The 26,203-nt window shown below is 36.7% G+C and overlaps 1 protein-coding gene across 2 annotated transcripts in view; it reads left to right on the forward strand.

Moving 5' to 3' along the window:
- Positions 1–4,727: 4,727 nt before the first annotated feature.
- Positions 4,728–26,203, forward strand: part of FRS2 (fibroblast growth factor receptor substrate 2) — a 36,784-nt gene continuing 15,308 nt past the window's right edge. Inside the window, exons 1-3 of one of the 2 annotated variants that reach the window (XM_017733214.1) lie at positions 4,728–4,784; positions 23,313–23,418; positions 25,757–25,848. In XM_017733214.1, coding sequence (XP_017588703.1) covers positions 25,783–25,848 — 66 coding nt within the window. In that variant the 5' untranslated portion in view covers positions 4,728–4,784; positions 23,313–23,418; positions 25,757–25,782. Of the gene's footprint in view, positions 4,785–11,969; positions 11,993–23,312; positions 23,419–25,756; positions 25,849–26,203 lie in introns of those variants that run through there. The other variant, XM_008632808.2, reaches the window with a different exon arrangement.

Raw genomic sequence — 26,203 nt, forward strand, 5'->3', positions numbered from 1 at the left:
CAAGACCACTTTTTCTGGCTTTGCAAATGTAGTTTCTGTATCTGTCATCTGGAGTACTTCAAGTACCTTCTCCCTCTGCTGATATTCCTATCTCTGCAATCTGTTCAAAATACAGCTGCTACGATTTTTCAGTAGTCTGACTACTCTTTCCTCATCAAGTTAAAGCTCGCTTATTGTCTTTGAATTCAAAGACCGGTGTCTCATATTTCTGCATCATAGTCTGTTTTCCTTGCTACTTTTGGCACTTGAATTTGTCTTTTTTTCTCCCCCCCTTGTATGTCTTTACTTATGTTTCATGTCATATTCTTTACTTTGATTTACAAAACTTCTGAGAATAATTTTAGGTTATGTATGTTAATACTATTACAGGAGAAAATGACTGCACCTCTGACCTTTCTTCTTGGGTATTAGAGTATCCTGTTGTCTCTTTGCTTATACAGATAATTATGATTTAAACTACATAAGCAGACAGGGATACATGTTACCTTTGAATCTTTTCTTATAGGTACTTGTGAAATGTATGTTGCTGTATATCTTCGAAATCTGATTTATTTTTCCAGTGATTTACTTTGGAGTAAAGTGCGCCAATGGCATGCTTTAAAATCTGTTATGTGAATACAGTGTCATATTTTGCGGACTTTTAGTATCATATGTGATTTCAGTTAGTAAATACTGGTTTCTGCACTTGGCAGGTTTCTTTGGTGAGGCAGATGTAATCTGCAGCTTTTATTGAAATGATATAAGAATTGAATTAAACTAGCAATCAAAGTAGTATTAAGTGCTATGTCATAAAGTTGACTTATTGCAGAACTAATACTGATATTAACAGAGGTAATACTTTTTTTTTTGTTGTTATTAAGGAAAGCCAAGTGACTCTTAAATATTTTTTTTTTCATGTTTCATAAAGCTTTGGGTCCCAAGGTTTCTGTGGCTTGTGTTTTGCATTTTGTTTGTGATTTTTATGGGTTTTATTTTGGAGAAAGGTAAACTGCTGTGGTTACTTGTAATTTGAGTTTTTTTGGCTGGTAATATAATGAAAAAGTAAACTAGTTATAATAGATAAAATAATAGATTTTAACATATAGCTAGCTGTATGTGTCTTAGGCATGTTCTAGGATAGTATGGTTAAATCATTGTGAATCTCTTCTGTGTCATGGCAGCTGCCTTATGTTTTCTTCTCTTAAAATCTGCTGAGTAGACTTTCATAGCTTGAAATTGAGAATGCAGTGTTTGTGTTGCTCATCAATTTGTATTGCCATAAATGTAAAAGGACTAGAGCAGTGGTAGTTAGAGTATTAATTCTTGCAGTTGTACCAATGTTAATACTAAAGCAAGCTGGATGTTTCCTGTCAAATTATACAGTGTGCAGCTTATATATTTGTGCAGCTAGACTGGAGGTAGCCTTAAATTCTTAAATAATTGTCTCCTACTTTAGCGTTCCAAGAAGCATTTAATTGGCAAATATTCAGATCTCAGTGTGAGTGTGAATGCAAATGCTTGCCTTCTTTTCTCTCTGATAGCTATCTCTTTCTTCATTTGCTGTACAGGTTTTAGGTGATGGTATTCAGTTCCTGAAAGAGCTTCCTCTGCTCTTGCAAGTTTGGTAGGAAGCATACCATTATGTTAATCTTTGTTATTAAAAGGCATTTAGTTAAGACTTTTTAGATCTTAAAAAGTAATGAACAAGCTAATATTAAATCCAATCAAATCAATTGTTCTCTAAGCTTGAACTTTGTGGTATTTATTTAGTATTATATTAACAATATTATTGTCCGTATAGTTTGAGAAATTCTGAGTAATACCTGCCAGTTTATCAGTCCTGCTACTCCAGAGAGTGCTCCGTTCCTAAAAATTGCTGGAGTAGAAAAGAAGGTGTACTGGAAAGGAAAAAGGGAAGGTGCTACATAGACCTCAGACAAACTATTTTTTAAAATATTTTCTTCCCTCCTCCTTTTTTTTAGTAGAGTGGTGAACCTTTCTTATACAGTAGTTATATCCTCCCTCCCTAAGTTCCAAAACTTTTCCTGATAACAGAGGTTGGGGAGAGTATTTCCAGCTTGTCCTGTGGCTCTTTAGTTCTAGAGAAACGTGTGTTGTCTCTCAGAGGTACAACATATACCAGAAACTTAGATAAGCTTGTAGTTTCTGTAGGACTCTTTGGGTTTAAGTGTACACTATGACTCTTATTTTAAGATACTTGTGGCCACTTAGGGTCTTGAAATATTTCTACCAGTAAAGTGCAACAAAGTGCTTTTTAAAATCTGAAGTTCAAGTTATTTGTCTTGGATTTTCTCTGCCTACAGTGTTATGTGAATCATCTGACTTTCACAAATGTGTTTTCTTTTATGATGATTTTAGTCCCTAAGTGTCAGTACATTTGCTTAATAAATATTTATTTCTTTCAGCTTCAGAGTTCCTTATTCTGTTAAGTCCCTATTAACTAGTCCTATAGAGCACAACTTCATTTATGTCTGCTAAATTTAAATTTACTTCTCTTGAAGAGTTTGTATTTCTTATGTCAGCTGTAATATAGAATTTTATTTGTTAAATGGGTGTAACTTACTAATTGTAAATGGTATGGTTTTAAAATAGTTTCATGTCAAAGTGAAAAGCAGTTTAACATTGTCAATAGTGTCAAATGAAAACTACTCTTCTGAAGTTTCGATTGTGCCGTTACCACATCACTTTAGCATTACTGGTTATAAGCTCTCCATAGCAAGGATGTTTTCTTTGAAGTTCAGAGTAGGATGATGTCCGAAGAGAAGAAACCTGTTCATGTGAGGCCTTGAGGACAGACTACAGTACTTAATGATAAGTGGTGTACTCTGGGGAAAGCTCTAAATAAATGATTAACTGTTGACTACCAGAAGATACTTTATGCTGGTAAGTAGAGATATTAATCAGTTGTTATGTGATATGTCAGAATGCTCTTGTATTGATTATGACTGGTTGCAGTGGTACTATTTCATTGATGCTGATGCTGACTTCTAAAGTGAGCAGTACATTAAGGAGGGTGCACTAGATTCTTATCAGTAGTGTCCTATCATACTGTATTGCTGAGCTTTTAAAGTAGTTACACTTTAGGTTTGTTCTGTATGAAATACTATTTCTTGAGTGTGCTGTACCAGGGAAATGTACCTTCTATAGTCTTGACTTCAAACCAAACAGGGAAGTATCACAGAAGAATACTTCTGCTGATGGAATAATAAAGTCTAGCAGTGGTGAACAGTAGAAATGTTTTACGTGGTACTTCGAACAGTAAGTAATTGTGGTCTGACAGTGGTTTGTGAGGGATCTTGGTTTACATTCATTGCAGAGGGTTTCTGTGAATTAATTCCAATACCAAACTCCCAGCGAAGTCATCAAAAGGTGTCATTGATTACGTTTCACTGTGAGTGAACTGTTTTGAAGTGGGTACTTGTAGGAAATTTTGTAACTACATAGGGACGTGTAAGAAGAATGTAAAACTAGAAAGAATAAGGGAGTGTTGTCTTTGAAGTACAAGTCTAGAGTTGTGACTAAAATGCAACTGAAATTGTCACCAAAAATTGTAACCAAAGTGTTCGATGTTAAATTTTGTATGTTAAAAGCTATTTGCCAAGTTACTGATAGGCTAATCCTAATAACAAGGATTTCTTTGGGCTTCAGATCTGTATTTGTGAATATATTATGCTTATGCTAGTGGTGAGAGTAAAACCATTATTAAATGGAAATTTGGCAAAAGTCTTAGAAATCTAGAAGCTGAATTTCCTTTTTTCTTTGCTAAATATTGTGTAATGTGGGACCAGGGACTTTTACTTTTTTAAAAAAAATATTTTTATAGAAACACTTTATTACCAACACTTGAAAGTTTTGTGCTGGTGCAGATGCACAGTGAGTAGATCATTCCCACTTCCTCTAACTTTATTTTTAGTATGTTTGAACAGCACAATTCGGCCCGGCTCCTGTACACTTGGGTGAAGTGTTAACAGTGAAACTGGATGTCAGGAGGTTTGGATTTTCTAAGTCAGAAATAGTGACGGCATATCTTGGGGCAGGTAGTGCACTTTTTTCTGTAGTTTGTTTTGCAATTGTCTTGTACATGCATAATTAAACTATCTGTGAATGGGTTTACAGTATGCCTTATGGTGTATTTTTGTTTGTTTGCTTCAAAAGGCCACGTACGATGCAGCAATTTAGCAGTTGATTTGTGAGTGGCTCAGTGTTTGTCCTCTGAATAAGGTGGAGATTTTTTTGGGGGCTGGCACCTAGTGAGTACATTGAATTTATCAGCTGGTTTCTTGGGGATGGTGGTTGCTGCTTCCCAGAATTTCGTTTTATTTCCAAGAAAACTGTAAATGCTTCTCTATGAAGTGTGTGCATTCACAGGCACACATTAGACCTGTGCCTGATGTACTGAATTGTACTAGTGGGTTTTGTGGTGCCTTGCAGCTTTTCATACAGATTTTAAGCATGATTTATAAATCTATTTTAGTACTTTTTTTAACAAAGCTACTAGATGTGCTTCAACTCAGATTAAACTTCACGACTGATGGCGTAAGTCTATAGTAGTGACTTGGCAGAGATTTTAAACACAAATGTCATGAGTCTTCTGAAAAGTGTCCACTTTAGAAGATTCCCTAGGGAAACTCTCAAATGTACGTGTCATGTACAGTACCACACAAGTAGCAGACTGAGTTCATAGGATTCTATGATTGCTTCTTGTTCCCTAGGCTATCTGATGACCATCAAGGAAGCCTAGGTGTGCTGGAGGTTAAAGAACTCAGCTCTTGCTTCAATACAGAGTAAGTTACAAAAATGGCCAAAATTAACATACCCATACAAATTAGTTCTATCCAGTTTGGTCATAGTTCAGTGAATATAATAGACAAAACGTATTGCCTCAGCTGTCAAGAATTAATGCAATTTAGGTTGAATAATATAAATACTACACCACTGGGGCTAATTGGTTCATGCTGCTGCTGTGTGGGGCTGTTGGAAAGGGCAAAGTTAACATGCTCATGGTCCTGTTCGAAGGTGTGATAGGGCTGCCTGTGAAAGTCTTTGCTGCAGTAGGAGAATTTGTATCAGCCTGCAGCACTGGCAGGTTTCAGAACTTGACAGCAGCCCTCCTTGCATCATACCACAGGCTTTTACTTGCTGGCACAGCAGAAGCAAGGTATGAATATAATCTTGCTGTGGTTCTATCATGTATTATTTAAAAGTTTTCTAACTGCTTGTTTTCCCTTCTGCACTACACTTTGCTTCCCTCTCACTTGAGATGTTAAAGGTGTATATAGGGTGACTGAAATAATGTTAAAAGTCCTCCTTGTTAAACAGTATTGACTTCCAATCAAACCCAGCAGTTTTCTCCTGCTGTAAAATTTAGGGGGTAACGTACAGAAATTGATCTGCATATTCAGATAGTCAACATAAATGGGTTGGAATTTATGAAGGAGTATAGGGATGTTAGTTTACTAATATTTTAAATGTTCAGAGTTAAATAATTTACTTGGAGTTGTACAACAGTATCAAAGCACGTGTTTACAAGCACACTAATAATTTGCTTATTTTAATGATCAGCTGTTAAAGAGAATTCGTCCAATTCAGATGTAGAACTGGACTTGTGAAAACTTGCAGTGTTTCACATAGTTGAGCAGCCTAAAGGTTGGTGGGTTAAAACAGAAGATGTAGGAGCTGGGCAAGATAAGGTAAGGCAGTGAATTAACACAGGGAATTGTATGGGAACTGATAAAGAAAGGGGACTTGGAATCAATTAGGAAGAAGCTTGATTTTGGGAATATTTTGAATTTTGTGTGCTTGACTGAATTTATCCTAATCTTGCGTATTACATATAGAGTTTGAATTATGGTGTTTTACTGTCTTAACATTAGCTAATTATCATGTTTCTTCGTTCTAAATTACTTTCAAAATATCTGCGATATTTTTAGGTAGGGATAAGTGGCTTCTGTGCTTTTGGGTGTCTTCAAGTATATACAAAGGGGTTGCAGTAAGTGGATAGTGTATCTGCGATTAAAGTGCCCTATAAGTAACATAATGATTATTTCACACTGCTTCTGTAACTGCATCTAAACTTTCGTCAGTTCCTTTCTAGTCCTGTTCTAGAAAATAATGTAACTTTTGCAGATTTTATTGTTGGGTTGCAGTTTCTGTAACATAGTCTTGTTGACTGATTTCATTATTTATTGATGGTAATATGTTGCTTTGACAGAAACTTTTGTTTGCTTGTGCAGTGTTAGACACACCATTTTCATTTGCTTTTGAATTTTTATATTAACTGAGAAGTACAGAGAGAAAGAGTAGGAGTCATGGTTTATCTTGGATATCCAAACTTGCTTTGGGATATTACTGCCAAAGGCAATTACTCTTAGTGATTATTATGTTTATGAAGTTGTTGTATTTTCTCAAACCACAGTTCTTGTAAAAGAATAATTAAGTTAAAGCTTGGGCTATTCTTTGCAGATTCTGTGCCAGTGCCAAAATATTTTCAGACAATATGTACTTATCATTTCAAAGATATCCTTTTAACTTGAAAGTTAAAAGCTAAGTAGTGTAGTAAGTTTTTAAAATGGTATTCAGTAAACTAGGACAGTAAGTGTAAGGTGAAAGCAAGTAATTTATCTTGCACTGTCATTAGAAATCAGATGTGAAATGTGCTACTTAATGTGAAGGCTTAAAGTTTATGTTCTTGCTCTGAATTAATTTTTCTCCTATTTATCTTTTGCAGACGGGAGGACAAAAACCTTTCAGTTTGTAGCTGTACTTACTGAATACTTTAGTGATCAGGTTTAGCAAATGACAAACTTCCAAAAGTTTGATGCTGAGTGTTTATGTAAAGTATAATTTAAAACTGGGTTGGATAATGTTTGAGCTGGAGTTTGTAAGGATGCTTGGTATCTGTAGTTGACTTTTTGAAAAATGATGGGAATGACTTCTGTTAGTCAGCTGAAACAGCTTAACTGTCAGGAGCTTAATCTTACCTTGTACACTTAAATGAGGTTTTGTGTTCTTACTTTAAACAAAATGCAAAATTAAGTGCACTTCTGTAAGAAAACAAAATCTGTACCGGCTAAGTTGTCACTGATCCTGTTCCTAAATATTTAGGAATTTTTGAAGCTGTATTTGTGCAGAATTTTTAACACTGCAGTGGAAATGGAAGTTAGAAATAGCACTGTTGAAGTTGTAGAATGCCAAGAAGCTGCATGTATAAGTCTAGATTTAATAAGTCTTATCAATACAATTTTTGATGTTGCAACTTAAATACTGTACTTTGTATGTATAAAACTCTTCCCAACTTTTAAACAGATTTACACTTTGCACATAACTTCATCTTTATATTAACTTAGCTTTGCATAAAGTATGTTAAAAGAAAGCAGTTTCAGAGTCTACATATTGGTTTCTTTTCCATTAGATTTTCTATAGGGTTCTGTAGAAGTGATACACAGGTTAATTTATTTTAGCAAACTCCTGTAGTATCATCTTAGATATTAATGAAGCTTTATTTTCATGACAGCTTTAAGATCGTTGAAATGTGACCTGCTGTGAAAAAAGAAGGGTCTGATTTCTCCCAAGGCATCATGGTCCAGCTTTCCTTTTGTTGGCACTGATCATGGTGTGGTCATTTGATCTGCAAGACCAGTGCAGTAGTTGGGCTTGAAGCTTGTGTGGCTAATTAGAACATGGCCAGAGCAGGAAAGATCATGTCTTTCAGCTGCTGTCACCTTTAGATCAACTGAGGGGAACACAAAATAGCATTCTGAGAAAGAAAAGCAGTTAATTTAAAATATCCCACTTCACAATGACTCTTTAATTCACAAAAGGAAGGCTTCACACTACTTGATAAACATACAGCTGTTTTCTATACGTGTGAGGAAACAATACATCCTTGTTATATACTGATCTGGTATTATCTCAGAAACATAGGCTTGGTTTTGAAAGAGATGGCTTTTTTATTACCTCTTACCTCTTACTATGTCAGTTCTAGTAGACATAATTGCAGTAGAGAAAATGACAGTTTTTAAAAATAATTATTTTTGGCAATTTTGGGCTTCAATGTCAACATATAAAGAAGAACAAGTGGAGTAGGACATAGGTATGTACATATTAGTATTGAGTCATTTGGACTTCCCTGTGATTTCACAACAGTGGTAAGAAATTAGTTTCGGGTTTTTTTTCAGGCAAGCAAGCAGAGGTTGGAAGTGTAAAGATTTTTGGAGCATCCCAACTTAATCTTTAGTGAGTTTTACATAACTGTTTTGATTACCAATATTCAATATTCTGTTTTGGCCTTTTTTTTTTTTTTTAAAGTTGTACAGTCATCTTAAGTTACTCCCTTTATGTAACTAAAATCAAACACTGTGGTTAAAGTACACAGGTACTTCTTATAAGGAAAATTATATTGAGTAGAATACAAGTGAATTTCTTCTGTTTATAAAATTTTTTTACATCCTTCTCCCTACCTCCCGTTCATTCCTGTATCACATGTACTTAAATATGCTTCTGGGACACATTTAATGTCACATGGTTTTTTTAAAATTAGGAAAGAGAATATTTGAAAGAAACTCAAAGCTTTTAAAAGTTTAGCTTTAGTCTTGAGTATAAGGTCAAAAGAGCTTTCACAGTTTCAACTGTTTGAAAGCTGTCTGGCTATAATGTTCAAATCTCTGGCATAAAACATGGCCCTTACTAACATGAGCTTATGGGAGTAGAAAAGGCACCCATTTTCTTTTAACCTTTTTATTTCCTTTTCAGGTTAAATACTTGTTGCTGCCTACGAAAGAATTGAACTTTTGGGTACATTCTGCCTAGATTAGTGTTGTCCTAGGATGTGCAGAATATATTAAAATGCAAAATTATTTGGGATTTCTCCTCACTTTTAAATTCAGAATGATTGAAAGACTACTTCAAGAAAGTTAAATTTGTGTTCTGATAAGACACTACATCCCATTTATTGCAAGCTGTTAACTTTCTACCTAATTATGTATGCCAGAAAATTTTTTGACCTTGATCTTGGAGCTCTTCAAGACATCAAAGCTCCACCAGTATTCTTGTAATGTTATTGCAGACATTAATTACCATGTATTTATTCTGTGTTTAATTATTTGGTAGTTTTTGTAATTAATGGATTTTCAAGGCTTTTTTCATTTTCAAACATTCTATCAACTTATCTCATCTTGAAGTGTAAACTTTTTTTTTCCATGCAGCCAATAATTTTTGTGTGTAAATATTTATTAACTGTAACTTCTAATCCTAGAACTTGTTTAGGATAAAACAGCTCAGGAATCTGGTAATATCCCATGTCTCTCATACACAGGAGAGCACCTCAAAAATAACTGCATTTCTTCACACAGTAAAACACATGGGTCTCAGCTGGCAGGGTGTTCAGCAGAAATTACTTCTAAATTACTATATTTTGTTATGGTAACTAGTAAAAGCCAGTCCTCTCTGTGGACAGTGGTAGTTCAGTTTAGCTCGTTTAGACTTTCTGTATATTGTTCCTTGGACTTTGCTGAACAGTTGAAATGTGCTATAGGGAGTGAGAAGATCCTGTAACTACTTTACGGGAGTTTGGTAAGAAGCAATTTCCCTTATTTCAAAAAAAGCTGGTAAAATATATAGTTCACTACAGGAATGCTAATAAGCTGGAGTAGAGAAATATAACAAGGGAAATCAGTACTTTATATATGTTACTGCTTTGAGTTTTCACCTAGAGAGTAAATCTAGAAGGGGCTTAGTAAGTCAGTTATCTGTTGGATTTGTTTTTTAACTTGAATTCCTCTGTACTTGAAGTCTAGTTTAAGATATTGAGTCATGTATAAATACTACATTTAAAATACAAATCTAGTTCTTAGAATTGAGCAAATTAGAATAGATTTTGTTTTCTTTCCACTCTTTTCTAAGTAAGTGCCAGCAAGCTTTATGGTCTTGTTATTTAAATGGGATTTGTGCCATATCATATTACATTTCATGTTTTTAAACAAGTGGTGCTGGTTTGCTAGAGACTGCAGAGTTTTTACCCACAAAGGGCTGTACTTCCAGCATTTGTAAATGACTGGGTTTTCTGTCCTTTTTGGGCAGACTTCTAATACTTTGAAGCAGCAAATTGGCTGATGGAACTATTTGACTAAACCTATCTGTACTCTTCTAGAAAATTGTTGTATTGGAGTGGTATCCATTTTGCTTGTTATAACTGCTTTAAAATTAAATCTAAAAAGTCCCATGGATGGGTCAGAATCATAAATTTCTTTTAATTGTTCTATTAGAAAGAACCTGCCTAAATCCAAATTCTTCTCTATTCTGTCCTTTCAGGTTTTCTGTGACTTTTCACTGAGAGTAAGATGTGACTGATAACTGGAACATGGAATAGAGTAACTACAAAGATGTATCTGTAGGCAGGGTTTCAAAGAGCATTTCTCTTTGTGGTGGTGTTGGTGTAAACAGTGCCAGCCCCTGGCTTGTGTTTGAGTGTTCATGTGGGGAACCTGATCAGGAAGCCGGTCTAGGTTAAAAAATAGCTGAGCAAGGAAAATAATGATTATTTTTAACCCAGAGCAAATATGAGTTACGAGTGACCTGCTGATGTTGGAAGTGATGGGTAACTGAAAAAATATTTCTAGAAAGGAAAACCTGAGATAGCTGAAATTCAGGTGTGTATGGGGTTTTATTATTATTTTTTGTTTGTATTTTGTTTCTCAGTAACAATAAATGCTATTTAAATACATTTAGGTAGAAATGCATTAGCTGGAAGAGGAACATAAGTCAGTTTATCCCCTTGCAATTCTCCATTGCCTTCTGCAGAGAGCTGTTTGAACAGCAGGGGAGAATAGGAAGGATGGGAAGATGAAATGAACCTTGAGCTTGCAGTCTTTGGTTTGAGGATTCCTGGTTTAGGACATGGTGGCTGACTTATGAATAGAGACTCTTCATAAAGGAGACAACTTGTCTGCTTCAGCCAATAATACCTCAGAATCAGCAGCTCACATGGGGGTCTGCAGGATTTTCAAAGCATCAGTATTCCATTTGTTTTGGTTTCTTCTTTGCAAGGCCTTTTTTAAGTTTAATAATAAAAAATTTAACAGAAGAGCTACTGTTTGGACCTTATAAGCTAATGGACTCTGCCAAGTGGTACTACTTCACTATCCACTGAATAGCACAGCTGGCACAGAGTAATGAGAGTGTGATCTGTTTGAGTAGTTATTTGTGAAAGAGAGTATCATATAAATATGAAGAATTAATGTAGTGTACTCTGTACTCTGCTGGCCTCCCTGGCTTCAATGTATATGTTTTCCACCGTGGAAGTTCAAACTGTGTATCTGCGGAGGGTAAATTTTGGAGACTTCAGTCCCAAGTAAACACAAGACCCTGTTGTGGAATTAATATCATTTTAAAAGAGTGCTATGGGTGCTGCCTTGAGGTAGTCATGGTTAGTAATGGTAGTAAAGTTTTGGCATCTTCAGCAGTTTCTAGAATTAATTCTTTATGAAAGAAAATGGGCATTCAATATAGCCATCAGATGCTAACAAAATGGATGGGCAAGGGTAAGCTTGCTCATGCTAGCTATAAATCACATCAGCTTATTTTCCATAGACAAAAGTATTTGGAGTTTGTGTGGTACTTTAAACTACGTTGTTGTAAGGTATTTTAACCTTGATAGTGTGCCCCAGTGAAATCATCTTTAGCTGTTCTTATCAGAGCCCTCAGAGTGGGACCAGGCTGGAATTACCCTCACTGGCTTCACCTGGCCTTTCCACCTTCAGCTGCAGCACATCAGCCCCAAGAGGGTTTTTAAGCTCCAGTCTGAAGGCTCGACGGGAGAGGAGGGATAGATTTATATCTGCTTCCTGTTCTTTGCTGTCTTGTTGTTTGGATTTCCTGGACTAACTTGGCTGCTGATTGCTGGATGGGTTTTGTTGTTGTCATCATCTAGATTCTGCTTGCCTGGATCAGGAGTCCCACCTGTTAGAGCCCTCAGGAATTCATCAAGGACTGAAAGGTAAACTGTGCTAAATTGGAAAAGAATTGAGAAAGAAGAAGCTGAAAAACTAAATACCAAGACAGCAAGGAATAGATGAAAAGGACTGTGCTGCACTGGATTAAAACCAATTGTATTATCAGAAAAGTGTGTGCGGAGCTCATGGACAGAATAGAGAAATCAATCAAGCAGTGTGAAATCTCATGCACAGCAGTTGCAAAATGTATACATACTGTATTATGGATAAGTTGTAAAATGTGTAAGTAGAGTATCACGTAAAGGTTGTAAGATGTATAAGCAGGTAAAATGCATAAGTACTGTGTTATGCAGAAGTTGTAAAAAGTATAAGTAAGAAAGAAAATGTGTAAGTAGAGTGATATGTATATGTATAAGTAGTATAAGATAAGTAGGTAGAATGTATAACTAAGCAAAGTGTGTAAGTAGGGTATTACGTCAAAGTTGTGAGATGTGTGAGTAGAGGGTATTTTAAACAATAAGAAGCTTCTGCGAAATCATATTGATTCGTTGATCAGAAAGCATGAGTTCCTGCGCTACATCAACCTCTTTCTTATTATCTAGAAGTTAGAGAAGTTTGCAGCACAAAAGATTGAGTCACAAAATAATACAGAAACATGTAGCCAGTGTGAACTGATATGTAGAGATTACCACTGAATGCAGCTGTAGAGAAACAAAACATCTGTGTGGAGGCTTTGAGGGCTACAGCGTTTCAGGTGATATTTGACACTCTGCAGTGCTTGGAATTCCCCATGGCCAAGGAGAGGAGAAGGTGTGTGAGGTTTGTCTGAGGCTGGAACTTAAGGCTACTGTGCCTGCACCAGGAAAGTTCCAAATCTTGGATATGACTGCTTTGTGAGAGATTGTAGTGCACGTATTCAGGCATCATAGTTGTTGCTTAGAAAACATGCATCTGTTAGGAAAATGAAAATCTAGAAAGGTTGCTTTTTATCCTTAAATACCTGCCACTTATGACAATAGGAGATAATTTCAGTACAAGAAAGTGAATATGATTTTTTCTGTGTAGTTGAATGTACCAGTGCTTCTAAATGTCATGTGACACAGAAAGGTGACAGTTTAATCCTAAAAACCTCCCACAGGAATTATTTTCTAAATGACACCTATTCAGACTTGTTAACAGAAAGAATCTTATGGAAGGACTTGTTTAAACAGAAGTATACATATATCTATATACACACACACACACACACTTCTAATGTATTATTTTTTTTTCTGTCTGGTGAGGAAAGCTTAATTTCATTGTAAACTTCCTTTCTTCAAAAATGGGCACCTTCACTGTACAGACAGTCTTTCAATTTAAAAATTTGGGACAGTAAAGTGCCTGAAGATTAAGCTTCAGTAATGTATTGGGAAGAGTTAAATTTTACAAAAAGAGTATACACACACACACTTCTAATGTATTATTTTTTTTTCTGTCTGGTGAGGAAAGCTTAATTTCATTGTAAACTTCCTTTCTTCAAAAATGGGCACCTTCACTGTACAGACAGTCTTTCAATTTAAAAATTTGGGACAGTAAAGTGCCTGAAGATTAAGCTTCAGTAATGTATTGGGAAGAGTTAAATTTTACAAAAAGAAGGCAAAAATCAGATCTTCTTCCCCTTTTCCCACCATCTCAAATCTTGTTATCCCAGGCCATACTCTTCCAGGAAATAGAGTTGGAAATAGAGATTCAAAAAGGTGACTCAGGGAAAAAAAATTAATTTTGTAAATAGTAGCAAATAATGAGGTCCACAACTGATGGTATTGAGGAATTTTAAGTATTGGCTGGGGTTACAAGCCATATGTTCATTCTTACATTACAATTCATTATGTTGTAAAGTAGAAGAGAGCAAATGGTTACTCAGGCTAACTTTGTAATGAAAACAGTTGTTCTATGACAGTTCTTTTACAATAAGAATCAAAGATTTAGTTTTATTTCTGTCTTTTTAGGAAGAATGGTATAACAAAATTCAGTGCAAGATCCTATGGTAGGGCAAGGTGATATTTGTTTCTCTGATCTTCAAGTTACCAGAGATGCGTTCTCTGACAGGTTTAATTTGCTTGCACTCTTGTGTCTGCCTGCTCACCATGCAGCCGGACTTGTGGCCAAGTGGTTTAGCCAGGATCCCTTGTGAGTGACACAGGACAAGAAAAAAGGTGTAAAATCTTAATGACATATCTGGGATCCTTATTGACTGGTAATGTCAAAATGATTTTTGCATGATCTTTTAGGTGTTTTAATCATCATGAGATGATGTGATGCGTTTTTCTCAATCATCAGCTTCCATGAGTCATAGAAGGGGCATCTGTTAATTTTCTGCTTTATGTATTTATTTATTATGTCTTAAATGTGTGTCAGTAGTCTGTTTTGGGGATGCGGTAACAGGAAAAGGAACAATATACACACTAAGATGCAACTTTGTGTTAGGCTGCAGGCTGTTCTGCTGGCGAGTGTTCTGATCAGGCAGTACGGCTGGGAGCACTCCTGTGGGAATGGTGCTCTTCCTTATCAGGGCAAGCTAAGCTTTAATCTCTGTCCTGCTCCTTGTTCCGGTGTGTAGATACGGCACACACATGCACACACTGACATCCACATTTCTATTGATAGACATATAGTCTTCTAATAGTACTTTTATAGCTTTTTAAAATGCTAAAAGGAGAGTTATACAAAGCAGACAATATGGATTCTATAAAAAGGTATGTTTATTCTTTGCTAGAAGAAAATGGTGCCTGATGTTAACTTTGAACAGCAGTAGTCTAATGTGATGTAAATCATCCACAACAGAATAATGCTTTGTAAGGCTCTGTAGGCTTTGTAGGCTACTACAGACATTTCTGTACTGTTTCAGCAGTGATGAAGAAGGACACATTTTATAAGACCCTAAATGGAGCTTTTTTAAAACATGGGAGTATAAGGAAGTGGACCTTTTAGCTGCTTTAATTATAAAGGACTATGAATAAAGGATTTTTTGCTTAATGAAACTTTGCTCTCCATTGTACAGGTAGATCAAAGTAGTTTTTAGTAGCTTCCATCTGAAATTGGAAAATATTTTTTAGGGCATAGATCAACTAGACTAATGTGGAGGGTGTAAATCACTAGCAAAGTAGTACTCAAATCTAAAGAAGATGTAGTTTTTTAATTACATAAAGTTGACTGTAAGAGATTCAGCAATGAAAAGAAGAAAATAGTTGTTTGGATGCACAGATATGATTATAAATGGGTTTTACTTAAATCTGCTGCACACATCCTAATAATCAGAATTTTAATGAGCTGGTGTAGCCCAAAGCACAGACAGACATCTGTGCAGTCAGGTTACCACGATTTGGCAAATCAGACACATTAACTGAATGTTTTTATGCTCTTCTTCATTGTGAATACAAAGAAAATAATTTTAACCTAAACCTGCTTTTTGGCAGATGCAGTTCAGTAGTGACAAAAGATACCCTAAGACTGTGAATTTTACTTCAGTGACCAATCGGCATAGTTTTGATCTAGAGGTGTAACTAGCTATTGTTAATCTTTCCCTTTTATGTAGTGAATTGGGGCCACAGGGGTAGCTTAGTTTAAATGATTATTAGAGTTTCTCCTTGAAGTAGAAAGAAAAAAAGGTACAAGAAGCACATGAGGAGATACGTAAACAGGACCAAGAAAATTGTGACCCTTTCAAAAGTGGTAAAAAGAGTTTTGTGTGGAAAATGGAAAAATGGTAAATACAGAAGGCAAGCTATTTTTTAAAGAACACAGATTTAATGAGATCTTGGGAGGATTTGGTTTTCGGTTTCCAAGAAATAAAAACCATATATAAAAGCTTGATGTTCAGGTAAGGCCAGATTCCTTATATCAAAGTGCTAAGAACTTGCTGATAGTGGAACCAATGGATAGATGAAAAAGGGCACATATTGAGAATACATACTGAAATGATAGACATACTGTGTTTATTTATTTATTTTAATAGAACACAGTGGCATGGTCCCAGTTTTGATAATTTTTTTACTCAATCCGCTTAACATTTCAGTAAGAAAGTCTTGTAGGCTTTCCAGAGTTGTTTCTATTAATGCATTAGAAGATTGTGTGTAAAATATGTCAAAAACATAAAAGCAGAACTTAACCCTTCCTGAAATGTTTGAACAGACAATATTACAAAGATTAAAATATTACAAAATATAAACTCAATGCCATTTACTTAATTACAAGATTTGGCACTTCACTGGCTTTGAAAACTTGGCAAGAGCTGCAGACCTCAAGTTTTAGGAGGCATTTGTGGTTAAATATTGGAGAACTGACTCACTATTCAAACAGTTTCAAGTCAAGCTTCCTTTTTAAGAATTAAGCTAGATACTTTTTTCTTCCTTGGCCCCATTACTTAATTATTGTAGCCTTCCACTTTATCTTCCCATCTCCTTGCCTTTCTCCTTTATCCTGAATCCAAAAAGCATTTCCATAGCACAGCTCTTAAAACTTCAGTCCCATTTCTGCTGTTTATTATTGTGTAAAAATGATGCTTGCAGTATATGCTATTCCTTATAGGATGTTTTAAAAGTGATTCAGATTGTCCAAGAATAAAACAATTTAGTAATGCTTGCTTGTTTAACCTAATGCCATGGTTTGGAGTTTGATGTTCTGGCTGTTTTCTTTTAAAAGGATGCAGTTAATCTGGCAGACATTCACAGAAAAGAATATGGTAGTGTGGATCTGGAGAAATTGTTTTACTAAGAAATTGAAAAATATTTGCATGTGTGTAAGTTGTTTTAAAAATGATACCAAGTAAAACATAAGTCTTGTTTCTCTGGAAGTTTAGAGTAAGAGGATCATTTTTTGGAGAGCGATTAAAGAGTAGAACAAGAAACAGCGTCCCACATCCTCAGAAGGATTAATGGGGATGGTGGAGCAAACAGCTTTTGTGCTTCTGTTCAAGATTCATGTTCATTAAAGACGTAGAGTTTTCAAAATGCACTGAGGTGAAAATTAGAAACTCTGTTTAATGCTGTATGTATGTGTGTGTATGTGCACTTGTTGAATAGAACAGTTGTACCAACCTACTACTTAAATGAAATGTGCCATTACTCTTTATATTGCATTGGGACAGGCCAAAGTATGGGGGTACCACATCTCAGGATAAGGGAATGCAGTTTTTATAATGTCATGCTAGAGCAAAGTGGAGAGGTGTAGGATTGGTGTTACATAAATTGGTCTCAAACATCCTGAAGTATTTAGTGTTGGCACAACATTGCTGCCTGCTGTAGTTCTCCCTCTGCTCATCTTAGCTCAGCTGTTTGACCTGGTCTTTAATCTTCAGTTCTACTGTAATTGTGGTGAATATAAGAGCTTTTCTGTCTGAATGAGCATGTTTTTTTAAGGAATTACTGTTGAACAGTGTTCCTGCAAATGTTTAACTATCTCGCCTAAATTTGAGCATTTTGTTGAAATGATCACTTTTAAGGAGAACAGTAGAGAATTAATTTAATAGTAGCATACCATTTCAAATTTTTGCATAATGACTCCTCAAGATCAGTTGCTAGTTCTGAATTTAAACAAACAACAAGGCTCCAAGTTTGCTTTTCCTCATGTTTCATTTTATTTCATTTTAATTTTATTAAATGGTATTGGCTATTTTTATATGGCACTAAAGTGGGATGAAATAAAAAGTTGCTGTTCATTTTGAATCCAAATATATGAAAACATATATAGCAAAACAGGTCGAGTTGTGAGGTGATCTGACTGTTAAAAAGCAGGAGTAAGAAAAAAAGAAAGCCTCCTGTGAGTTTGACGAGCAGGCAGTTGGCAGCAGCAGAAGGTGCAGGCAAAGGAATGCTGCTGAGAGGGTGAGTTCTGGTGTGATCCTGCATCAGCCTCCTCCAGGCGTGTTCAAAGAGGCCTCTGAGGGCACTGCACTGAAATGGCAAGCTAGTGTGCTTTAGCTGGTAATGTGGTTGCAATAATTTTGTTTTCATTGGAGCCAGAAAGCTTTTACAGTTTAGCTTGGGTTTTGTCAGTTTTGTTGTTTTGTTTTTGATTTTTTTGCTTTGGAAAGGGCTAAAGAGAGAAAAGGAGTGTACATTTATTACTGCGTTTTAATCATAAGCCTGACAACATGCTCCTTTAATAAAAATCTTGAGGGAAAACTCCACCTGTTAGCATAAGCAAAGTCATTAACTAGATTCTGCAACTTCACCTCAACCATTCCTACTTTGTTTTCGCTAATGGCAGCCAGTGGCACCAAACTCTTTCTCAGCATGTTTAGTTTCTTTTTGGATCTCCTTTGTTGTAGTTTTTAACTCCATTATGGTATGTTAGTACTGCTTTTTTCATCCAAGGTACTTAGGCACCTTCAGTAGTAATTTTCTTAGTAAGTGTTGCCAAGTGGATGAAGGGCAAGGACTATGTCTGACCTTAGTTCAGTTTGCTTTACTATTAAAGTAAAGCAAACTTTCTTCCCAAAATGCATTTGCTTCTTGGGTGTGAATTGTTATGTTATTGTTTGTCAGACTGTGCAAGGCAAGAGCCTTCCAGGGCACCTGAAAGAAGATGAGTAGATTTGAGTGATGGCAGCAGGCGTGGGCAGGCAAGGAGAGCATTTTGTGCTTCTTTTGCTGTATTTTGCGTGGATTTCTTCCTGTTCTCTTGAACACTCATATCCCATTAAACCACTGTGTTTCCATGGGAGAACATTCCAGTTTTGGCACCTCTTTTGTCTGTTGTGTCTCCAAATGTTAAAGTCAGTCTTTGCTGATGTACAGATTTTTTTTTTTTCTTTTTGGTAATTATAAAGTGAAGAAGTCTTTTTTTTTGACCATTGGGGAAATAAGGTTCTTGGATTTTAAGGCCACACTCAATAATTACTAGCTTTATTTTGGTGCTTCGTCTCTTACGTGCATGTGAGGTCTGGTATGTGGGAGTCCCATGTACCAGAAACGTGAAGTTTTGTTTTCCAGTTGAAAAACTTGGCTTCATGGCAGTGAAGATACGCTAGCCAAAATAAACAGAAGGTCAAAGTATGGGTTATTTTTAAGTCCCAAGTAGGATACCAGGATTCTTAAATCATATAGAATTTGCCAGCATGGATTACATCATGACTCTAAAGACCTAGGATATACCACATTAGATACAGAGTTTATTTGTTTAATCCGTTGTATTAGCCAGTTGTGAGATGGGCAGTGTTTGGCTACCAGCAAAATTCAAAGGACTGACTGCAGTACCATTCAGCCTCCTTCGCCTATATTCTGAAATGAATAACATGCCAATAAAACAGGCCTTATATTACTCAATAATATTTTTCTTACATGGTAAATTGGCTTCTCTTATTTGTCTGTTTGCTGTCTTACGCTTTCATACAAAGTTTGTTTTGTTTGGAAAGCTGCTTTGCTGTAGTGACAGCTCTGGTTGGTGGGCAGAGGGTGTAATGAGTTACTTAGAAAATTTCTATGTATAACCTGAAATGTTCAGATTTATACTCATGTTTCAATTTAATCTCTGAGGTAACACTTTGCAGGTGAAATTATCCCCCTGCTGTAGAAGAACCATTGACATTAACAAGTGCTCTAAAACTGAGGTGAGAAAATTAGTTATAATGTATCTGTAGGGATTTGGCTGTGTTTTCCTCAAGTATGGCCAATTTGTGTGTGAGATTGCAGGATGTACTGGGCAGGTGTCCTGATGGTCATCGTAATACTAAATTGGGGATACTTCTCTGAATCCCTGTATATGTAAACATCCAAATTCTTGAGGGCCAGGGATTTTGGGAGGAAGTTATCCAAATTAGTTTTGTCTCCTTCAGTGTGTTCCGTTGTCTAGCACATTATCTGTGATACTTACTCCTAGTGTCTAGTTTAGATGCAGTTTAGACAACAACATTTGGACTCTGTTTCTTACACACTAAATGGAAAGACATAAGAGAGGACCTAGCACTGTGGCAGCTAGTGGTTTGGAAGGCCACTTTTTCATTTGAAAAGACTGTGCAAAAGATGGGTTTAGAGACATGACACTTTTGCTTCTCCCTACCTTTTCTGAGGTGTGCTATGGTTTGGGTTTTTTTCCTTTTCTGATTTTTAGGAGGTTTGTGAGAGGAATTTAGGTGTACAGAAAATATCTCCCAAAGTTAATGTTTGATTCTGTAACCAGAGCATGCAGAACTAAGTTAAAACCAGCTTTTAGATCAGCTTTGCAACCATGAGCTGACTTTAATGGGGTGACTACGAGCAAAATGAGGAGTACGATAGCAGTGTGTCCGTGTAGCCTTTCTTACAGAAGGGGAATGCACACCTCGTTCAGATCATTCCCCACCTGGGGAGACTGTAGAACTGCAAATGTTAGAATTTATACAAGCTTTTGACTGTGTTGTTCTTTTTAAAGTATCTGCTCTTGTTTACACTGATGCCTTGTGTTCCTTGACTTCTGAGAGATTAGCATAACTTGTTGGCCCTGCTTTCTTTTGCTTTACAAAGCCAAGTAATAAATCTTAGTGAAGTTACGGCAGTTCCTACCTTTCCCTCCCATTAACAAGGTTTAGATGAATGCTGGTCCTGGTTTGTCTTGCCTGGGATTTTTACCTTGCAATGCAGTAATGTTAGGGAGAAGCAGAAAATATTCTCCATCCCTTTCCCCCTCCTTGCATGACTGCACCCATCCACCACTGATGCTTTGTGAATGGGGAAATTACAGCTCCTAAATTTGACATTGTAGACATAACTTAGGGTTGTGACTGTGGAAATGTCTACTTCTTCTTGTATGTTTAAGTTTGGGTAAATATTTTGCAATCTGGGAAAATTTAAGAAAATCCCGAACTGAGTAAACAGCGAACTTGTAATTGGAAGCAACTGTTCGGAGAATTCTGTTATTGCTTTACATTTAAAAGAAGTTAGGTGCAGCAAGTTTGTATGCTTGCTTTAATCCATTATGAAACTGTTTAGATTGTTTAAGAATCATTCTTAGGTAACTGAAATAGGCTAGTCTGCTTTAGGTAGCCAAACCCTGTAAAAGCTTTAAAACTTTGCTAGAAAAATACCAAGGTAAAGACCAGTGCAAACATACCTGCATTAGGACAGCTTGCCTGTGAATATTTTTATTTTAATTATATTTCTAATGACTACCTCCTAAGTTTTCACCAGAGTGGGTGGGTCAGGTTTTCTGCTCCCTCTTTCCATTCTCCTGTTCTGAAAATTTTAGCAGGGAATTTGGTAAACTTCAATCCCAGTAGTTAGTGAGGTGGCTAGTTTTTCTGAAAACTGGGTAGAGGTAACTAAGGCTGTGATTCTGTCTGCAGCTGGCTCTGGCACTTGCTAGACTTTCTGCTGGCCGGTCTGGTATGCTAAGCCAGCAAAAATCTAACCTGACTGAAATCACAGTTTAATAATACCAACTAGATTGGGTAGGGCCATCACATAAACAAAGCTTGTGCTTGTTGCAGAGGGATAGGTCCTGCACACAACTATATGCAAAAGTACGTATCTGTCAAGCAGTTCAATAAGTTTACCTTTAGGTACCTTTGTGAAATCTAGGGTTTATTTTCAAGTTAAGTATAAGTTGTTAATTATTTTCTTTTTTTAATGTCTTACAGCAGAGCATTCACAAATTTATGCTGAGTAGATGTCGTCCATATACGTTAATTAGAATGGCTTTGTTGGGTCACACTTGAAGTATCAGTTTGTCCAGTATCCTGTTTCTTACAGTAAATAGTAAATTCTGACAGCCAGTAGTAAATATATAGGGAAGGGAATAGTAAGAAGGAACATTTTATGATCATTCCTTAAGACCCTTCTAAATATCTGCCCCGTAGGGGCTTTTTGAGCCAGATGTGACATCCTTGAGTTTAAAAGCTCTTCATGGAGCTTTCATTTGTCCAATTACTTTCTGAATCTTTAAATATTTGGAACTCATTCCCACAAGACATTGCAGATCACAAAGGTTAACTATGTACCATGTGCGAAAAAAGAACTTCTGTGTGTTTCTTTGAACCCCCTCTTAATAATGTCAACTGCTGTTCCCCAATGGTTGCGTTTGGAAAATAGTTGTGCTTTATTTATCTTCTCTTTGCCACCTGTAATTCTGTACTGATTTCTTCTGCTCTGTGTGCTCCCTTTTTTCAGGCTGAGCCATCTAAGTAGCATATTTCTGCTTTTAATCTGTTTTTTTTTGACAGGGAGGCCTGATGGCATGCATTACTAAATCTGTGGGTGCACTATGGATTCATACAATAGAAGAGTATTTTTGGTTTGGCACTTTTAGTTCTTTTCAAACAGTTTCGTTTCATTTGCTTTATGATATCTGTCCAGCTAGAGTTTCCATTGGACTGCATGACTATGTGACTGATCTTTCCTAACAGATAGAGCTCCTTTGCTAGGTATGTTATTTTTGCATTTGCCAGTGTTGAATTTCTGGTGTTCTCTTGTACAATCCCTTCACAAGTGAGAGGGTTCTGCAACTGGTATAATGATGCCTAGGATGTGGGATGAAATTGGGACTACATTACTCTTGATACTATGCAAAAAAGCAGAGTGCTTTGGTTTCCCAAAATGATTTTAATCCAGGGGCAACACAGGGGACAGCTGATGAATACAAAGAATTGAAGCAAAAAATTTATGAGCAAAGCTGCAGTGGTCTCAAAGAAGTTTGCACAGACATCCTGAAAGACTGATAAGGAAGACTAATAATAAAGTATTATTTTGAGAAATTAGCCTTTCTGTTGAGTGTAGTAAGCAGCATCAAAGGAAACATCAAGTGCTTGTTTGGCAATTTTACAAGCAGAGAACAGAGACTGCCAGCTGTTAGTGTGATGGAAGCAGCAGTTAGTTTTCAGTGTTAAATGTGAGTGGATAGCTAGTGTGCGAATAGTCGGGGGGGTGGGGAAGTAAAAGCAAGCAATTTATGGTTAGTGTCATGGAGCAAGAATCATGAGGGAAGCAGAGAAAGGGTGATGTGTTAGCCATACAAGTCAGCATTTGTGTATGTGTTCAGTAGGATAAGCAAGAGGCAGTTCAGTAGAGTAAGTTATATGTGTTCTTCTGTTTGTCAGCTGTGGTTTGGTTTGGTATGCACTGAGGATAATGGGAGCTTCACATCTGTCATTTCCACACTGCACTGGGTACGCAGTGGAGAATGAATGGAGTCCCCAGTGTGACAGGCTACACTGCAGCAAGGGATGCCAGATTATTTTCTTCCAAGGCACTGAAATGCCAGGGCAACTCAGAGATCAGTCTTATCTCAAACATTGTGAAGACCTTGCTTGACATAATACTCACAAAATATAAACAAAAGCATGTATTTTTGTTAGTTTACTAACTGGCATCTTAAAAAAAATGTCAATTTTTTTCTTGTTATTTACCCTTCTAGTTCTAGGTCCAATGATTAGTTCTGTGACAAGACAGCATGACACTTTGAGTATGACAGAAGCCCTGATGCTGCAGCAGAGGCTGGGAATATTAATGGCCAAATCTAGGTGAGTGATTTTTAATCCTGCCAGTTCCGTAGCTGTTTAATTTCTTCCTCATAGTCTTGGTTCACGTATCTCTTTTGAAGCAGCATTGCAGTTCTTGGTTTTCTGAAATATTAATATTAGAACATAATTGAGGCAAAATAACAAGCTTGTAAGATAATTGATTACATGCCGTTTCTTTGTTGTTCCTGAGATACAGAAGCTGTGTTTCAAACACATACTACAGCTTTCTTCTTGAAACTAGTGATTTTTTTTTTTTTCCCCCCAAACTGCTTTGCATTTCAATTCTGGGGTTTTTAAAAAAGTTTGCAGGCAGCTGTCTTCAACAGACTTGGTCAGTTATTTCATGCTGAATGCATAGAAAGTATGATACTAACAGCATGCAGCTGTGTAGTTCTGTTTGCACTGCAAATCATTTGAGGAGGTCTAAGTCTAGGCTTTATTAAGTGCATGCATTGTCCCTGAAGGCAGCTAGAGGGAGATGCAACTGCATTGTATGGACCAGAGTATTCACTGTTAATCTGCATTGAGGCTGTTGTCACCTGTTGCCCTTCATAGCAGGGGATTCTCAGAGTGAATAGGGCACTGAGTAAGCTGACAAGAACAACATCTGAACATTACTGTACTGAGGCACTGTGGGCTGCCAGGGCAGGAAGCCAGGAACAGGGTGTTACTACCTGTATCTCCCTTGCTTAATGGAAGAGGAGGAACAACTACTACTACTACTACAAAAAAAAATTTAAAAACTTCACCATGCAAAAAAAAAAAAAAAAAAATTGTTGTGTGTAGCATAGCTTCTCTCTGCAGCAGTAGAAGCAAGCAAGCAACCCCCCAGTTTTATCTTGATTTGGGGAAAGAACTTTGTCAATATAATGCATGTTTTCATGTTATGGCCAGAAATGAATCCATGATTTTGATTATTTTGCCTCTTTATGACTGGATTAATTGGAGCCATGTCCCCTCTGCAGGGGATTCTTGGCTGATTTATACAGTCTCTAGAGCAGGAGTATCTCTTTTGAGTGGCTTTTCTGATCAAAAAGAGCAGAAGAGTTAGCTGTTCTTCATTGTATTCCTTGCACCTTATTCCTTAGCAGACTAAAGTGCTACATGGATACTACTGCTGCATGCTAATAGAAATGCCTGCCTAGAAAACAAGTCATAGTTTTCTCAAGATGATACTGGATTTTTTTTCCCCTCTAGTCAAGAAAACTTACCAACCCCTTCTGTCTTCTTTCTCCTTGATTTCTAATGTCATATCTCCTGTTGACCTAACAGCTCTCTTCCAGGATTTTGCCCCATTTTTCATTTGTGTAGTGGAAATTGTAGTTCTTATCCAATAAAAAGATGATGTAAATGGGTTAAGTATTTTCTTGTATTTAAGAAATACGAGACTTAACCCCCTCTTCATGGTGGTAGAGGGTGAAACAACAAGCTGTGAGACTTCATTCTGTGAACATTTTATCATATTGTTTTGTGAAAGTTTTGCCATACACACAAAAATCTTTAAATGAAAATACCAAAAATACAAATTTTTTTTTTTGTTTCATTACTTTAGCCATGCTGTTCGGTGTTACTTGGGTATTCTGCTGTTTTATAACGAATGTGTAACACAATTTAATCCAAATGGAACTTAATAGAAATAAAAGAAACCCCAAGTTTTAAAATATTTGTGTTGAATGTGGGTTTTTTTCCTTCCCTTGACTTCAGTTACATAGTTTGATGCACACTGCAATATGGGAAGTATTCAAAATTGGAAGCACAGAGCCTCACTGCATGGCTGCCAGCACAGGGCTGCCTCCAGGCCTGGAATGCCTCCACTCTGGAGCTGCCAAAGCCAGGGCAGCCTTTCAGGATTGTCATACGGGCTCTGTGTTGCCTGTGCCTGGTAACCTGCTACAGCCCAGGGCTTCTAGGGGTGTCACTAGTGCTGTGCTCTGAGCCGGGAAGTGCTCAATCAGATGGAGCTGGAATCCAGATAGGAGCCTTGTGTAAAAGCCTGGTTCAGGAGATGAAAATCTCGCATGGTGTTTAGCTTTTGCTTTCCCCCAAGCTGCTACCATGGGAATTAAGGTGACAAATCAAATGAGTCTGTTTGGTAGTAACCTCGAGTTATTGGTAGGACTTTAACAGCTCAGTGTTGCCACTCTTTACTGTCAAATCTAAATTAACTATTATATTTCTAGTATCTATGTTGACTTTTTATTACATATGACTGGAAAATTCATTATGAAGAATTGTATGCCAGAGAGTAATTTGCATTGGGTTGTTTTGTTTATATTACTTTATTTTAACTTCAACTAAGTGATCATTTTGTTGTGTGGGGTTTTTTTTCCCACTTTAGAGATCAGATGGTCTTCTAAAGAAGTCATGGGTAGCTGTTGTAGCTGTCCAGATAAAGAAACTGTCCCAGATAACCACCGAAACAAGTTTAAGGTATGCAACTGGTGTGATGTGCTGTGAACTGTTTTGTTGCTTTCTTGCAGACTAGGCCTGTGATTTAAAAAAACCTTTTTTTAAAAAAAAATTTAAAAAAAAATGAAAATAGAGTGCAAATTTCTGAACAGCTGACACATTGCAGAGTTGCAGGTCCCTGTGGCTACAGGTTTCTCTTGCACCTTTGTGAAACCCTCTCTTACCAGTGGTGACAGGAATTCCCTAGACAGGGTAGGCTTTTTAGGACAGTTCTGATCTTCAGGAAAGAGATGAAGCCCTGTGATTTTTATCAATCTCCATTTCAGTTGGTAGAGTCCAAGTAAGTGGTGTTGCCTCTGGAAGGCTATAGAAGGTC

Source organism: Corvus brachyrhynchos, unplaced genomic scaffold (genome assembly GCF_000691975.1).
Source record: "Corvus brachyrhynchos isolate BGI_N302 unplaced genomic scaffold, ASM69197v1 scaffold32, whole genome shotgun sequence".
In the NCBI taxonomy this organism is placed as follows: domain Eukaryota; kingdom Metazoa; phylum Chordata; class Aves; order Passeriformes; family Corvidae; genus Corvus; species Corvus brachyrhynchos.